Below are 16,564 nucleotides of genomic sequence, written 5' to 3' on the forward strand. Positions count from 1 at the left end.
ATACATATATATATATATATATGTATAATTGATAAAAAATATTTATAAATTATTGATTTTTCGAAAGTTGCACGTGCTAAAATTAAATTCAGAGGAATAAATATGTGAGAAATATCTATGAAATTTTGCCAAACAAAAATAGTGTTTCTGCAAGCGGAGGAGGAAACAAAATCCATTCAACGATCGGAAGGGGACAGGTGGCACGCGGGAATTGGACGGAGGAGCAAGACCGAGATTTGGGGCTGGGAAGAAGAAGAGGGTGGATTAGGCGGTGACGGCGGTGGCACACAACATGTTCCACCCAAAGCCAAAACGGAGAGCATATGCTCCTTTCTTATTCGCTCCTCCGGCGAGAATATACCTCTCCTTGGAGGAGCGCCTTCTCAAAACCCTCCCCACTCCAAACAAAGACAAGCCCTCGTCGCCCCTCCCCGCCTCTCATCTTTGCCTCTTCTTTCGTGGCCCTGCGAGTTGACTTGTAGGCAACCCAACCCCTCCTAGCCTCCGATTACATCCCTTCATCACACATGATTCCCGCTGACTCACTACTTCGCACAAACCATCTCTGCTCTCCCGCCGTCACCCCTTCTCCGCCGACGCACCTCCTTAGCTTCCATTACCCCCCTGCTTCTTCCCCTTCTCTTAGCTTCTCGTCGTCGTCTTTTCCGAGGGAGCTGCGGATCGCCTTGCCGCGAGGGAGGCGGAAAATTGGGGCCTACGCCGAGATGAGCAAGAAGATGGTCATTGAAGAGGTGAAGGAGGACGAGGAGGAGGAAGAAACGCCACCCATGATCTTGGAGGATCAAGAGGGTAACTTTAAGCCTCGCCGCATTGCCCTCTTCGTCGAGCCCTCCCCCTTCGCGTAAGTTCTCGTTTCCATCCTTGCTCAATTTTGGAACCCTTTTTTAGTTGTCTTGGTAAAGGAACTTCGTTCTCTTTTTCTTTCTGTGGTTTGTCAAGATACAATCTTGGAGCGAAGTGGGTTTGATCATTGCCTGCGATTCTTGTTAATCTTTTTTAGCTTTTCTACATGGTTTTTCTTGTACATTTTCAGGGATCAATCCTAAGGTACTTTAGTTTATCTGTTTATAGTTATCCTGATTTATGACTATCACTTCCGGAATCTAATTTTACTTACTAAACAAGAATAGTCAACATACCAAAAGAACTTGGTGATGATGCAGAGAAAACACCATATTAAGTCCATCTGTCCAAAAAAGTCACATATGTACAATGATAAATTGATGTTGGGCTGACCGAAGCACCTTATAATGCTTTCTCTATCATTATACTTATCCATATTTATTCTGATATAATGCTTTTTTTTTTCAGTAGGCTTGTGTCCAAATTAACCAACCTTGATTTTCCTAATAAATTGTTGCTTATAAGCTCATTATTCATTATTCTTTTTCAATTTCATGTTTGACAGTTATATTTCTGGATATAAGAACCGCTTCCAGAATTTCATCAAACATCTGCGTGAAATGGGGGATGAGGTCTATACTTCACCACATTCAACTTCATCTGAGACTCTTATTCATTTTATTGATCATATGCATTTTCTATGTTACTTTGGAAACACTGATTCTTGGGGTGTTAGCAAAGTAGTGAATGCCATCCTAACATTTGTAAAAAGAGTATCTTGGAAGTTTCTTTTACTGAGAGAAAGTTGTGTTTCTGAAGAATTTTTTAAACTGGTGCTTCGTGTAGGTCATTGTGGTGACTACCCATGAAGGGGTACCTCAGGAATTCTATGGCGCAAAGGTTATTGGTTCATGGAGGTACACAAAGTTCATTTTCCTATATTTGATGCACTATTGCTGTCTTAGAAGCAGATTCTCATGTACTTGAGCATGTTGCTTGTCGGACCATCATTTCCAACTGCTATTGAGACCTAAAAGGTTATGGACAATTTAATCATAGTGAATTATAAAAGGGCTATTTCCTTTGATTTTGATCATCCTCAAGTTACCTAAGGGTCTGTAATGTGCAAGCCTTGCTCCTATGATGTCACATATGTAAATCATATTGATCAGATTAGAAATGTCATGTCGCCCAAGTTGACTGAGCCATTTGTGGTTGTTCTCTGGTTGTGAACTTTCTATTATCCACCTCAGCAAGTTCAAATGACATATTTCATCTTAAGTTTGTATCTTAAGTAGCATTTATGTGGTAAGTTATTATTCAAGCAACTAACTTGTAAGAATATATAGAATATAAAGATGACATATTTCATCTTTAGTATATATTTTGTGACATTCACTTTACTCTTAACGTTTTTCTCAATGGTTAAAGTTCTTGTATTTTTGGTTTAGTTCTATCTGTAATTCTCAACTTCTTTGTTCAGTTTCCCCTGCCCATGGTATCAGAAAGTTCCACTTTCATTGGCACTGAGCCCTAGAATAATTTCAGAAGTGGCAAAGTTCAAGCCTGACATTATTCATGCATCTTCTCCAGGAATCATGGTATTCCTCATGTACTTAACTTAAACATGCATCTTCATTCATAGAAATGAGTCTTTTTGCAGATTATGTCCTACTAACGCTGAGCATTTCTTCAGGTGTTTGGTGCTTTGGCAATTGCCAAATTGCTTTGTGTTCCAATAGTGATGTCATATCACACCCACGTTCCAATGTAAGTTTGTTTTTGCACTAAACTATGTAAATTTTGTTAACGTCACCAGCTCCTGCGCATTTTGATGTTCTGTTAGAACCAAATGACCAAGTTCTTCAATAGTCCACTACTAAGAACTGATTTGAAAAGGAATGCATGTCCTTGATAAGCACAAAGTTTATTTCTTTTTTTATTCTACCAGTATATTTGTGCTATTGTAAGTACGACTGCCTGTGCTCTTGATCCTAAGAAGAGCGTAATGCCAAATTGACATCATTTATGAGATGTTTGAATCTTTTTTCTAGCAATTTCTTTTCCCATAAAGAACTTCTTTACCTTCTTTTGGATGTCAGTCTATTAATCAAATTTAGTTGCCACAGTCTATTCTATTATTGGAGGCTGCATTCTCAAGTTAAAGAAACAGCTCCTTTTAATGACAAAATGTATCATTTATTGTTACAAATTTCTGACAGCTAAAGATTTGTTTCCAGAAAGATGTAATACTTATTTCACATATTTTTCATCTTTTAAAAGAAAATTTGAAGTTGGTAATCTGTTTTGCCTTTGATGGTTATTAAACATATGACAATCTTAATAATGCAAATGTATGAAATTTGTTTACCAAGGTAGCGTGAGAAGGAAAAGAAGAATGTAATCTTTACTTAAGATATATGTTACAGATAATTAATCTGTAGATATAAAGTGGCTGTCATGATATCTTGCTTCCAGGTAGCCCAAGTTTTATTGACCAAGATTTACTCCATTCCTCTAGTTAGCCCTCCCTTGCATCCATTTCCTTTTTTATTTTCTTCTTTAAGACATCAATGTCCTTCCTTTTGTTATTTCCTCTGATCAAGATTATGTGAATAAGAAAAGCTCCTTTAATAATGTCTGGGTTATTGCCTCCATCTATGTAATATTATCTGGTATAAACAAGATGGTTTTCTATTTAAGGAATTACTCCATATAAAGGTGGCACACCCCCAATCAAGTTCCTTGCTTTCACTAAAATGTATTTTAAATGTGTAACCAAATATAATGCTTTAATAGTGTCTTGCTTGCAACTTAGCTAGTATTTTCCTGTCATTGTCACAGATATATTCCCAGATATACATTCAGTTGGTTGGTGAAGCCCATGTGGTTGATAATAAGTAAGAAATCTATTTCTTGTTCTTTTCCCCAAAGCATAAGCTCCTTTAACACTGTTAATATGTTTCTAATTCTCTGATCTTTACTTCCAAGGGTTCCTTCATAGAGCTGCTGATCTTACTTTAGTGCCTTCAGCTGCTATTAGCAAGGATCTTATAGATGCTCATGTAGCAGCAGGTTAACAAATATTTTGTTGCAGAGCTGAGCTGCCTACCTTTGTTCCTCGTGTTATATTTCTCCTTTGGTGCTGACACATGCCTTTATTTTTCAACAGCTAACAAAATTCGCCTTTGGAACAAGGGTGTTGATTCAGATAACTTCCACCCTCGTTATCGGAGCCATGAAATGCGTATGAGGCTAAGGTAGCTCGCTGCACTCCACCAGCACACTGGCATGAGCAAGTTGACTTGCAAAAGGACAGTGTTTGAAATACTTTAAATTTGTTTAATTTTGTTTGCCTCCTTTGCTAGTAATGGTGAACCAGAAAAGCCATTGTTAATTCATGTTGGACGATTAGGAGTTGAAAAGAGCTTGGATTTTCTGAAAAGGTTGGTTCTCCTTTGAGGCTTTCACCTTTAAACATATACTGGAATTAGAAATCATCTTTGTTTAGCTCATTTTCAGTTCTACTAATTTGGTTACTGGTGCTTTTTTTTCCTTTTGACTTGTGACTCATATTCTTTAGGAATAAAAACATTAGGATGGACAGGCAAAGTGAACAAAGATTTGGGAAAATCTACTATTCTCGGAGGGAAAAAAAAGAAACATAAAAGGATGATTTCCAAAAAAACAAGAGATTCTTCTCTAATTTTTCTTGTTCCCCTTTAATAGATTTTGAAGGAAAATACACTTTTCCATGGACTCTTTGGTCCAACCAAGCATAACTTCAGAGATGTGGATGAACCATCCACCTAATTGCAATTATTCGCCTATGATTTTTTTCCCGTGTTTACAAGAATATTAACTCATCGGCAATTTTATGATTGATCAGTGTTATGGATAGGCTGCCAGGAGTAAGAATTGCTTTCGTCGGAGATGGACCATATAGGTATTGCTACCCTTGCTTTGCTTTCTTTCTTTTCCCTCGGTTAGGAGGCTAACTCTGATAATACAAATGCCATGTTGTGAAGGACATTCTTTTCTTCTCTTATATAATTTCTGATATCTCCTCTGTTGTCTTTAACATGATGTCTCCAGATCCAAATAGCATGAATTTTGTTTTGATGATTCTTTGTTCCTGTTATAATAATGAAGGCATTACAGGCTTTCTGATGATGTTATTTTAAGAAAATTACCATATCATCATCATCAACATAAACTTTGGCATGCCATTGTCAGGCTAAAGTTGCCACCACTTCCATTTCCATTGCAGGCATTCTTATAATTCATCAGTCTTCCGATTTTTATGATTGATGGAATCTCATCAATGGACAAATCATTCTTATTAACTGATTCCAGGTTTGCTTGTGTTCTCTTTATCCATGCAGGTCTGAACTGGAAAAGATGTTCTCAGGTATGCCGGTGGTGTTCACTGGAATGCTGCAGGGAGTAGAGCTCTCGCAAGCATACGCCAGCGGGGATGTTTTCATGATGCCTTCGGAGTCGGAGACCCTCGGCTTCGTCGTGTTGGAGGCCATGTCGTCCGGAGTTCCCGTCGTAGCAGCCCGTGCCGGAGGAATTCCAGACATCATACCGGAGGAGCAGGAAGGGAAGACCAGCTTCCTCTTCGCTCCCGGCGACCTTGATGACTGCATGAGCAAGATCGAGCGGCTCCTGTCATGCAGGGAGTTCAGAGAAGCCATGGGCAAGGCGGCGCGGGAGGAGATGGAGAAGTACGACTGGAGAGCAGCGACGCGGAAGATACGTAACGAGCAGTACAATGCGGCAATCTGGTTCTGGAGGAAGAAGAGGGCTCAGCTTCTCGGACCGCTCCAACGGTTGGTCAGAAGGTTCTTCAAATCACCACAAATCAACTATGGTTGATATGTGCGTGCGCGATGGTCGTTCGATACCTTTACAAGTGTTACTGGACCAAGTCATTACTAATCTGACTGCTGCTTATGTTAATAATGTAACATGTGCAGCAAACTTACTCCAGATGGAAATGATCATAGTAACGCTAATAGATAGCGATGATTAGATGTATTTAGTCATATATCAGTGATAATAATGATGTGATACGCAAATTTACTGTATCCTATTTTCCCAGAGCGTCATATTATTAGGAATTTACGACTCTTAATTCCCCTTGCAAATTGCTCTCAGCGACAATTCAGCGCATACAGCCTTCACTATATGACAGCGGCACGTATCCGAACACGTCGGACTCGCAGTCGCCTGCATTTGATTTGGTTCGTCAACAAGCCACATTCATTGACTCATCCAATAATGGTGTAGTAATTTCCTCCCATCTTTGCGTAGGACACAACGCAACCACCCCCTCCCTCTCCTCTTCCCAGTCACCCCTTCCGTTTCGTCGGTACATCATCAAGCCTTCTTTTCCCCATCATCGCCTCGGATGCTGTAAACCCTCTATTCCTCCCTCCCTCCCTCTTTGCTCCTCTCTTTACCTACCATTGTCTCTCTCTCTCTCTCTCTTGCCCGGTCTCTTGAGCGAGTTGGTCATAAGGGCAGGGAGGGACAGGGCGGTGGTAGGGAGGGATGTCGGACGCGCTCATCAACGGGTTGGCCGGCGCCGGTGGTGGGATCATCGCACAGCTCATCACCTACCCCTTGCAAACCGTACTCCTTTTATCCTTTCTTGATCAGTTTCTGTTTTGGGTTTTTGTAATTGATCTTTCGTCAAATTGATCTCTCATATGAATCGGATCGTCTCAGGTGAACACCCGTCAACAGACCGAGCGCGATCCGTCCAAGTTCGACGCAAGGGATGGCGTCGTGCGGCAGATGCTGGAGGTACGTTCCACCGTCTTCCCTTGATTTTGGAGATCTTTTTGTTCCGTGTATTTTTAGGCGACCTGCATTGGTCGGGGGTAACCTGCTTGATCGCAGGTGGTGCAGCAAGAGGGATGGGAGCGGCTCTATGGTGGGCTTGCGCCGTCGGTGGTCGGCACGGCGGCTTCCCAGGTTGGTTTGCCAACGCTGCCTCTCTTCTCATTGGCCCTTTCTAGTTGACAAGCTTGCTTGTGCGGTCCCACCTTTCCCTTTACCTTCTTCCCGTGTTTGCTATGGGCTTCCCGTCCTTATCGATTACAATCACGTTGGTTGCATTTCTTTTTCTTTCTTCCTGTGATGGCAGCTTGTGTCCGGTTGGCTGGTTCTTGACCAGGTCCAGTTGCTACTAGTACTGTCTCGGGTCGAAGTTTTAGGATCAGGACGACTGCTGTGTATAGACATGATTTCTATTCCATTTATTCTTTCAGTGTAACTTGCCACCTTGAATGAGATGATCATTTGATTAAGAATGTTGCTTGATGTGTTGTATTGACTAATAAAGACAATTTAGCAGCATCTCTCCATAATTAAGACAAGATTCCAATTTCTTCTTGTTTCTGTTTCTGAGGTCGGCAAAGGCTTGGAAGCTATTTTATACAGCTAAATGGCAGCAATTCTTCACGCTGTTGGTATTCTTCACACACTGCATGGCTCCAATAACATGAAGAAAGCTCTTCTTACCACTTGTTACCAAGGTCGGTTCTGTCCCCTAGGTTTGCATTGTCATGACATCAGGAACCACTTGAGTTTCGTTGGCACATGAAATAGTATGTGTATAAAAGAAAAAGTTCATTGTCAAAAGCATGTTTCTCATGGGAACTGAGCCCTAGGTTGATGCTGCTATAATTTGAGGCTGATGAATCTTATAATGCAGAAGCTTAAGATTGTAATGGGGGACGGTTGTCATAAAGGCTAAGACTTTCTTGGAAACCTTTCTTCTATGGGATTATCTGCCCATTATGTGGTGACTTTGGATTTCTTGGCTTTGACTTGATCCGGTTATATGTTGTCTAGATCTGGTTGTGTTGCCTAGCCAACAGAAAAAAACTTTCTGACCAAATTTTGCTTATGTTTTTCTGCTTGTTTGCTTGCTATTGTCTTTTGGATTCATTATGCAAGTGCCTTTGCACCAACTGCATGCTTTTGTAGCTTGCTGTTTTCATTGTATTTAACTTGCATAATTATAAGTTTGTTAACTACCAGAATAATTTTAAGTTTTTTTCCACACAAGGCTTTAATGTTGAATTTGTTTTTCTTGTACAGGGTGTTTATTACTATTTCTATCAAATATTTAGGAACAGGGCAGAAAATGCTGCTCAAGATCGCTGGAAGAAAGGCATTGGTGATGGATCTGTAGGCATGTTCCAGTCACTTGTTGTTGCTGCACTTGCAGGGTGATTAACAAGGACATTGGTTTCTTATTCAAAATTTTTAGTGTACTACTGGAGTTGGATGTTACACTGCTATTTCTTGCCATGTCTTGCTTAATATATTATGATTATGTTGTATTACTTTGCAAGATGGTTCCTACGAATAGTTTGACAGAGAACCTTCTTAATTTTAGCACCATCCTTAGTGTAATATATTTAACTTGATGTACAATTAGCCGTTTACTAAGTTTCTCACCATTTTCATGTTTGCAGATGTGTAAATGTTTTACTGACAAATCCTATCTGGGTAGTAGTTACTCGTATGCAGGTAACAAACTAGTTTGGTCTTTGGTCATTTCTAGTTTGTTCATTGTTGTGTCTTCTTTTTCAGCACTTTCATGCATAATCCCGGGTTACCTCAATGTTGAAATAGTTGCCAAGATTTACTTCGCCTACACGATGACTTGCTAATATGTGAAATTATGCAGACTCACAAGAAGAAAAGTAACAGATCACCTAATCATGTTCTACCATCTCTTCCTGATGAAGCAATTCAGCTTGCAGTTGTTGAGCATCGGCCATACAGAACTAGCCATGTGGTATGCATAAGTTGGTTGTCTGTACTCTTTACCAGTCCAGTATCTAATATTACTGTCTAGGATAAGTATAAAGCTTAATTGTATTGGTATGTTTTTTCCCATTGAAGTACAGGGATGGTTGCGCTGACATTGTTAGTTGTATAGAAGGGAGACCAAGACTTTAACTTTTAATTCCATTATAGATACTAGAGCATAGCACATGCTTTGCATGTTAAGAATGGCGGAAACTTGGATAAGGTAGATGACATATTTATACTACATTGTACATAGTTGTTAGGAGAGACCCTTGCATTATATATAGAAATAATTCTTAAGTACTTGTTCGAGGCATGTCACGATACCTCCTTAAATAGTCCTTTTTGCTGAATTTATAAATGAACCACAAATACAATTAGATAAGATTGTGAAAAGGGGTGAAAAATATTGTGCAGTCTATTGTAAAGAGGTCAATTCTATCTTCTAAAGCCATCATATAGTTGATCATTCAATATACCACAATATAGGCAAACACATATTAGACATTAGGAAACTTATTTGAATAAGTCAATTTGCTGTTTCTTAACAATGTACAATACATGCACAAGTCTCCTCAGTATCACAAATGTTTGTATCAGAATTATGTAGCATGGTCTTGTGCACAAGATTTGAGTTACTTTGAAATCCAGTGCAATGAGGCTCTATCCATCATTTTAACCTAGAGGACTACCAAGTTATGATAGAATAAGTCTGCTCATGCGGGATCTGCTGGTGGTGGTTTTATAATTCTGTAAATGCTGCCAAATGCTTCTGAAAACTACCAGCAACTTAAGGACAACGTTTGCAAAAATTACTAGAGGTATATTAAGGATCTTAAAGTCTATCTTGTCGTGATGGGCAATTTCATGATTAGATTGGTCATGAAAACTTAAGTTGTTTACAGAAAGAAAATACCTCAAACTTTTAACATCGTACTGATATATGTGACATGAGCGAACTGTCTCCATAATCAGGAGTCAAGACCAATGACAAATGATACATGGGTCCGTTTGGTGTAACTATCTTTTGAAAGGATAGACACTTTCCTTAGTTAATATCTTTTACAATTTACTGGGATCAACTTTTCAATCTGAACTTTGTTCTAGAGAAAGGCATTCTCTCCTAGCTAGTGATAGGATTCATATAACTAGCCCATGAAGATAATGGCAGCACTGGGTAATTATCCTAAAAATGCTCTTGGGCTCTGAAGCGTTATAGATAGTTATTAAGTGTTCCATGTAGATCTATCATTAAAATCTTATGAATCTGAGGCAAAGATTGTGTTTGGTACTGGTAATACTACACAGGGTAGGAAACTTCCTTGCCATTTCCCACAAATATATAATGAATTTTTTCAGTGACATTATGGACCATAGGTGTATTAACATTATTTCAGAATGACATTTTACTCTTTAAGATTGATTTGCTAGAATGAACTCAGATTCATCTGCTCATCTGCTCATGTAGATCTATCGCTAGTACCATGCATGTTCCAAGAGTTGTTTCAGAAATAAATTTTGAAGTTCCTTTTGTTCGTAGTTGCCCCCTATTTTCTTCCAGTGCTCCTTGGTTTCAGAATACATGGTTTGTATATTGCAGCCATATTTCTTCTATTGTCTTGATACTGAAGTTTCTTAATTATGGCCATAGCATCTCACATATCGATCAGTTTCTTGCAAAATCTGTAATTCCGTGAAGGACTTGAAATATATCTGCCCATATCCTTCTTTCATAATTCATTTACGAGTCTTGTCTGGACAATTTCTGGGTTTCTCTTCTTTTTACATATTTCTCTTCTGTCAAGTTCAGTTTGGCTAGTTTTATTGACTCAGGATTTTTTTTTCCCAATACAGGTTCAAGAACTCTATGATGAAGCTGGATTTTGGGGCTTCTGGAAGGGTGTAATTCCTACACTAATAATGGTCAGTAGAAAATAAACAGATTTTGAATTTCAATTGATGAGGTCTCAGTTGTGCACCTGTTTCAGGTTAGCAATCCTTCTATCCAGTTCATGATATATGAAACTCTTTTAAAAAAGATCAAGAGAAAACGATCTACAAACACCAAAGGTGCTGAAGGATTAACTGCTCTTGAGGTAGACCTTTATCATATCTGACGTAACTTATTGAGAATTCATTAGTAGAATTTGAATGTATTCATCTTGGTTTATGCAAGTTATTTGAATTGGTAAAGTCTCTGGTGACCTGATATCTTTGTTTCTTCTCAATAATCTTTATTCTGTATAATTTAATTCATATTAACTCTATTGGGGGCACACCTTGGTTTATCAATTCTTCCATAATATTTGCTTTATTTATTGCAGTCGTTACTTGGGTCTGTTATGAAATAATCTAGTATATTGGGGAAAAGTTGAATGAACGTGGCCATCCTCATACCAAGCATAAATTCTACAAGTGTGCTTCATGTCGGTGTGTTTTAAACCACTTATTTTTAAGATTACAAGATATGTTTTCAAATTATATTAGATAATATGTATCACCTACAGTTATGATATAGATGCATGATTCTTCAATAATCTACATAAGGTTTGTAGATGTTATGTGGACTTTTGAGTTGCTACGATGATAATTTTCTTAATATTTCCTATATGTGGTTGAAGTGCCTTTTTGAAGGGCTCTTATTTGTGGACTTTTGAAGGGCTCTTTTTGAAGTGCCTTCTAGTAAGTTATGATGTGATGATCATAGATTGTCTATATGTAAAAATATATGTAATTGATTTTCTGCTCATTTCGTTTCACGTCATAGTTATTTAAAATATGTCACCATTATCGATGTGTCAGTATCATACTGTGCTTGTGTTGGTGCCCATGTGTGTTGGGCCGCTGTCTGTCCTCTTTAATGCATTCAAAATCAACCATACAATTACAAGTATATTGCAACATTTCATTAAAGATCTGACTACACCATAGAGTAAATGACACCGTCCAGATTTTTCTTGGTGTTTATACATATCAATGCACTGATGCTGGAAATAACTCATAACAGATTTTCCTTCTTGGAGCCGTTGCCAAACTTGGAGCTACTGTTGTTACATATCCCCTATTAGTGGTGAAGGTGATGAGATTCATAAATTGATTCAATGGCTGCTTTTATCGTTCATTCATCATCCACAAATGATCAAGTTTAGAGTATTCTCTGGTGGATGTTTGTCCCTTCCATCTTGTTGAAGATCTAAATTGATAACACGAGATATGTTGTTTCTTTCCAGGCAAGGCTGCAAGCAAAACAAGGACTTGATGATGATAAGAGGCGTCAATATACAGGTCTTCATATCATGCCTATGCATTTTCAATTCAGTGAAGTTCTGAAGTGTAATTCACCTTTTAATAAAATATTCACTTTACAGTGGTTATTTTGGGTTTCATAAATACATATAGATGTATAGATATATGTTTCTTATTTTGGTCATAGGAATTAGATGTATAAATATTCACTTCATGATGTATAAATATATGTTTCTTATCTTAGTCAAATCATGTGTTGGTTCCCCGATTACTCACCTTTAATTTATTATTATTATTTTTTAAATCTGAAGGTACATTTGATGCCATCACAAAAATGATGCGCTATGAAGGTCTTTCATGTTTCTATAAAGGAATGGGCACAAAAATAGTCCAGAGCGTATTTGCTGCAGCAGTTCTGTTTATGGTGAAGGAGGAGCTGGTAAAAGCAACCCGGATATTGGTTACAGGAGAGCTTAGCAATTCAAAGTTGAGACCACCTTAATGGCATTCATATCTGGTTATATTTTCTATTCGATTGTCCTTAGCAGGCATTGGAAACCATTAGTTACACGAATTGTAATTACTAAACCGATAATTTATGGTGCCTTATTGTAGAATATGCACACAGAAAACAAAGCTATACTTTGTGACTATTTAGCTGGAGGACTATAACACTGAAATAAACAGCATCCAATATTTTTTTTCCGGAGTAGTTTTATGATTTGATCGAAAATGGTGCAGTATTTCTCTTGTCAGGTTTCCTACCATAGGGTGGTAGGAGGTTATTTTCTGAATTATTTGTTTCTGTGCACGTGTTCTCCGGCCCGGCGGCGGTGTGGTCTTTGTCCCGAAGCCCCGCGACTAGTGTCAAAAGCAATCGCATAGAGAAGCACCTTCGCCCTGTCCACCGCTCTCGCCAACGTCGTCGATGCCCTCGTGGTATAGGACTTCGGCTCGGAGATTGTGACGGCCATGCGTTGGTGGGGGTTGGACCCCAAGCGGAAGGGCCATGTTCCTGATGATGGAGGCGTCGGATAACAGCCTGCTCTCTTGCAGGAACATCGGGACGATCAAGATGCTCACCCTTAGGATATCGAACCTGTTTGACATCCTTGACTCGGAGAAATTGATACCCACCAAGTCGGGTCGTGGACTATCTCAACTCAATGTATGGGGAAAATGTTGAAGAGGTGGAAGAAGAAAAACAAAAGAAGCTGATAAAGGGTGAAAAAAAAGAAGAGACAAAAGCTACCCCTAAAGAGTAATTTTTATTCTTTCTCTTCTTCAAATTTAGAAAAAAGAGGCAAAGAAATTTCACGCTAGAGTTGCATATTCTTCAAACAAGTTTGTGCATATTTTTGGATGGTAGTGTAGTTTTATTCTTTCTCTTCTTTTAGTTTGGTCATGCAATACAACAAAGATCTGATGGGAACTTATTCTTTGTTGGCTTTCAGGAGACGAATAAGATGACACCGATCCAACTCATTATCTTGTGGTAAGGTCATAAGGGTTCCTTCCATCATGAAGAGATTGCGTGGTTGAAGCTGTACTCGATGTAAGTTCCGTTGTTCCTAGCTCTTATGCTTTACAATCTTAAGAGATTGTTTGATACTAAGATACCATTGCATACAATTGATTTCTTTTATTCTTGATAGGGTCATTATGTGTTCAAACTATTATCACTGGTCTGCCTGTGCTAAGTTAAAGACAAACAATTATAAGCTATCTTTAGCTTTGCCACCTATGTAGAAGAGAGACTAAATCGAGGTTATCAATTAAAATTATCCCCAAAATATTCTTTTACTATCAAGTATAAAAATTAACTTTTAATATATTTGAGATATTACTTTTTAACCGTTAGCGACTGTATTCATTTATCTTGAGTTATTTACTTGGACATCGAAGGGATTAGCTCGGAAAATTTTTCTCGACCTTAGATTTTTGTATAAGTGATACTTGGGATAACTATATTGGGAGCTCGATGTCTCTACCTCGAAGGCACCTGGAACAATTTTGTGCACACAAGTATGAATCACGATACTCACCCTTGGGGAGTTGGATATGGGGACTTGGGGTTTTGAAAAACTAAAGTCAGTGACCCTATTGAATATAAGGCAAGCTAGCATGAAACTAAGAATGATCGGATGTCAAGGTCATATAAGATAAAAATTATAACCTTGAAATAGTATAAGGGGTGGTGCTACGAAGGATTTGAAATATTGTAAACATAAATAAGTTCCACCAATGAGGCATTCCTTGAGGTTAGATCAGGGAGACTATCCTCTGAGCATCAATCCTTGATATGTTGGGAAATCACGGGTCGACATATTATGCGTAGCAAAAAAAAATAAAAACTAGATTTTTCAAAGTCAAATACTTGGTCGTTTTGTGACGATTGATGCATGAGAAAATCGTAAAACTGAAAAACCGCATATATCATATTAGAAGTGTTACATAAGGAGATTATATATCATCGAAATTTTCGGATCCGATGGAGTGGATGAAGGAGAATTTCTCCTTAGATCGCTGTGAGATCTCCCTCTCTACACGCATCGCAAGGCTACCAGAGCTAAGGAGGAGGATGAGATGAGAATAGGAGGGGCAACTCCTCATTGGATTTCTATCCAATCATCCAATTATATCTTATCAACTTATTCAATTGGATCTCATCCAATTATCCAATTGGATTTTATCGATAGGATGGGGCTCCGCGGATATTTCATATCCGCACCTTTACTCATCGCAATATCCATCATATGTGTTTGACCTTCTAGGCCTGATACTAAGCTGGCAATGAGTTGATCCTGCCAGAACTCCTTCCGATATAGTAAATTATTATCTCTATAATAATTCACTCGACTCATCGACTATAGACGTACTATACCACTACGCCATAGTTCCCAGATGGTACAAGAGGATTTAATCCATCGGATTTGTTTATCAATACTTACCATATATTTATAGTCCTTTATCCATCTAATATCTCAGAGACCGTATATTGAGCATGATAACGTCAGGCCCATATGAAATCTTGTTCGAGTCTCACTCTAATCGGATTCTTCTAGAGAACTTATTCTCTCTCATTCTGAACGACCCTAGCCACGAATTTTATCTGAGCGAGAACACACAAGATATTCATCTCGTGATACTGAGAGTGAATGATCATCTGTTGACACTCAATTGCCTTCGTAAGATTGATAATCATTCTTGAGAATCAATTGTACCAGATCTAAAACTTCTAAACCTATAAGTCCGACGTTAAAGAATGAAATACTCATACAAGACAATTTTGGTGTCTCAAGTCTAAGGACCAAACATACAAATAGGACTATGAAATTGCGGTCTAACGTCAGGTATCAATAACCATCCAACATTCTATAAGCGGATCAATTAGGGAACTCATTCTCTAATGAGCATCTGCACTATATCTCTAGTGTCCATATATGAGCAATTATGAGACCAGCCACATTCATCATAAAGACGAGTATACAACGCATCATTCTATCTGGTTATCTCGATATTCTTCTCGAGTAACATGTGACTGGGATGATTTAGGATTTATGTTTAAAAGCGAATCGATCTCGTTATTGTGATTTTATCACGATCCGATTCCCATTGCACAGATCCAAGGATGTCACAATATACATCCAGATAATATATGATAAAATACTAGTAATAATAAGCAAAGAGATCATCATAGTATGTTACAAGTGTCATAACTCATATGATTGGTTTGTATGACACCTATAACTAATATGATCTTCCATGTCATCGATGCTAGTTGTCAAAAATAAATAAATAATTTTAAAGTATAAATACTATAAGTCAAGGAAAGAGTTCATTATTTTAAAAAGATTGCACCAACCTGATTGGGCCTCTACATCTAAGATGAGACATTAGCCTACAAAAGCAGAAGACCGGTTGAGTGAAAAAGCTCGATGATATAACAAAGTAAATATACAAGGACTAAATTAGTTATACAAACTTAATAACATAGTGAAGACCAACATAACGCAATAAAATAACAGACTAAGCATCAAGGTGAAGTGGTGAGTCAAAGTCATCGTTGAAAGGGACTTGGGTAGCTATTAAAACATTTTGAATTTCAGGGTGTTAGGATCGGAGTGACACTAAGAGGGGGGGGGGTGAATTAGTGCAGCGGATTAAAACTTGTAAGTTTGAAACTGAATTCGTAAATACGAGGAGATTTCGTTTCAATAGTAACTTGAGTAGATGAAAACCGAAAACTAGCAGTAGTGTAAATAATAATTTCAAGAAAGTAAGAACTCACACGTTCAAGGAACATACCAATTTAAAGTGGTTCGGTCAAAATGACCTACATCCACTTGCGAAGTCTTCTTCGAAGAGGCTCCCAACTTCCACTAGCAAATCACTTTGAAGGGGAAGGACAAATACCCCTCTTACAACCTTTTACAAGTGGTTCACACTCTTACAAATTTTCAAAGAGAAAGAGGGAGGTGAACACTCAAGCTATTGAAAACAAAAACTTGCTAAAGGCTTTGTTAAGACTTTTATCTCAATCTCTTGCTTCTCAAAGGTTGTTATCTCAGTTGAGAATTGAGGGGTATTTATAGGCCCTAAGAGGATTCAAATTTGG

General features: G+C 38.3%; 2 protein-coding genes across 2 annotated transcripts; both read left to right on the forward strand.

Moving 5' to 3' along the window:
• Positions 1 to 256: 256 nt before the first annotated feature.
• On the forward strand, positions 257 to 5,957 carry LOC135615831 (sulfoquinovosyl transferase SQD2-like). Its single transcript, XM_065114834.1, has 11 exons — positions 257 to 862; positions 1,430 to 1,496; positions 1,711 to 1,781; positions 2,348 to 2,465; positions 2,561 to 2,634; positions 3,709 to 3,764; positions 3,856 to 3,939; positions 4,037 to 4,124; positions 4,233 to 4,310; positions 4,754 to 4,810; positions 5,250 to 5,957. The coding sequence occupies exons 1-11, from the start codon at positions 528 to 530 to the stop codon at positions 5,743 to 5,745; spliced, it is 1,524 nt and encodes a 507-aa protein (XP_064970906.1). The 5' UTR covers positions 257 to 527; the 3' UTR covers positions 5,746 to 5,957.
• A 173-nt stretch (positions 5,958 to 6,130) lies between these two features.
• Positions 6,131 to 12,651, forward strand: LOC103990195 (peroxisomal nicotinamide adenine dinucleotide carrier). The gene is made up of 11 exons (XM_065114835.1): positions 6,131 to 6,504; positions 6,601 to 6,678; positions 6,775 to 6,849; positions 7,981 to 8,111; positions 8,361 to 8,415; positions 8,576 to 8,686; positions 10,555 to 10,623; positions 10,689 to 10,796; positions 11,708 to 11,776; positions 11,931 to 11,985; positions 12,258 to 12,651. The coding sequence occupies exons 1-11, from the start codon at positions 6,424 to 6,426 to the stop codon at positions 12,446 to 12,448; spliced, it is 1,023 nt and encodes a 340-aa protein (XP_064970907.1). The 5' UTR covers positions 6,131 to 6,423; the 3' UTR covers positions 12,449 to 12,651.
• The last annotated feature ends 3,913 nt before the right edge of the window (positions 12,652 to 16,564 follow it).

This window comes from Musa acuminata, chromosome BXJ2-6 (assembly GCF_036884655.1).
Source record: "Musa acuminata AAA Group cultivar baxijiao chromosome BXJ2-6, Cavendish_Baxijiao_AAA, whole genome shotgun sequence".
Taxonomy (NCBI): Eukaryota; Viridiplantae; Streptophyta; class Magnoliopsida; order Zingiberales; family Musaceae; genus Musa; species Musa acuminata.

Excerpts from the sequence above, each read along its gene's own strand:
- LOC103990195 (XM_065114835.1), top strand. The coding sequence starts at position 6,424 with ATGTCGGACGCGCTCATCAACGGGTTGGCCGGCGCCGGTGGTGGGATC. Across the intron at positions 6,505-6,600 it reads TCACCTACCCCTTGCAAACC|GTGAACACCCGTCAACAGAC; the intron begins GTACTCCTTTTA and ends GGATCGTCTCAG. Across the intron at positions 11,986-12,257 it reads TAAGAGGCGTCAATATACAG|GTACATTTGATGCCATCACA; the intron begins GTCTTCATATCA and ends TTAAATCTGAAG.
- LOC135615831 (XM_065114834.1), top strand. The coding sequence starts at position 528 with ATGATTCCCGCTGACTCACTACTTCGCACAAACCATCTCTGCTCTCCC. Across the intron at positions 863-1,429 it reads GTCGAGCCCTCCCCCTTCGC|TTATATTTCTGGATATAAGA; the intron begins GTAAGTTCTCGT and ends CATGTTTGACAG. Across the intron at positions 4,311-4,753 it reads AGCTTGGATTTTCTGAAAAG|TGTTATGGATAGGCTGCCAG; the intron begins GTTGGTTCTCCT and ends ATGATTGATCAG.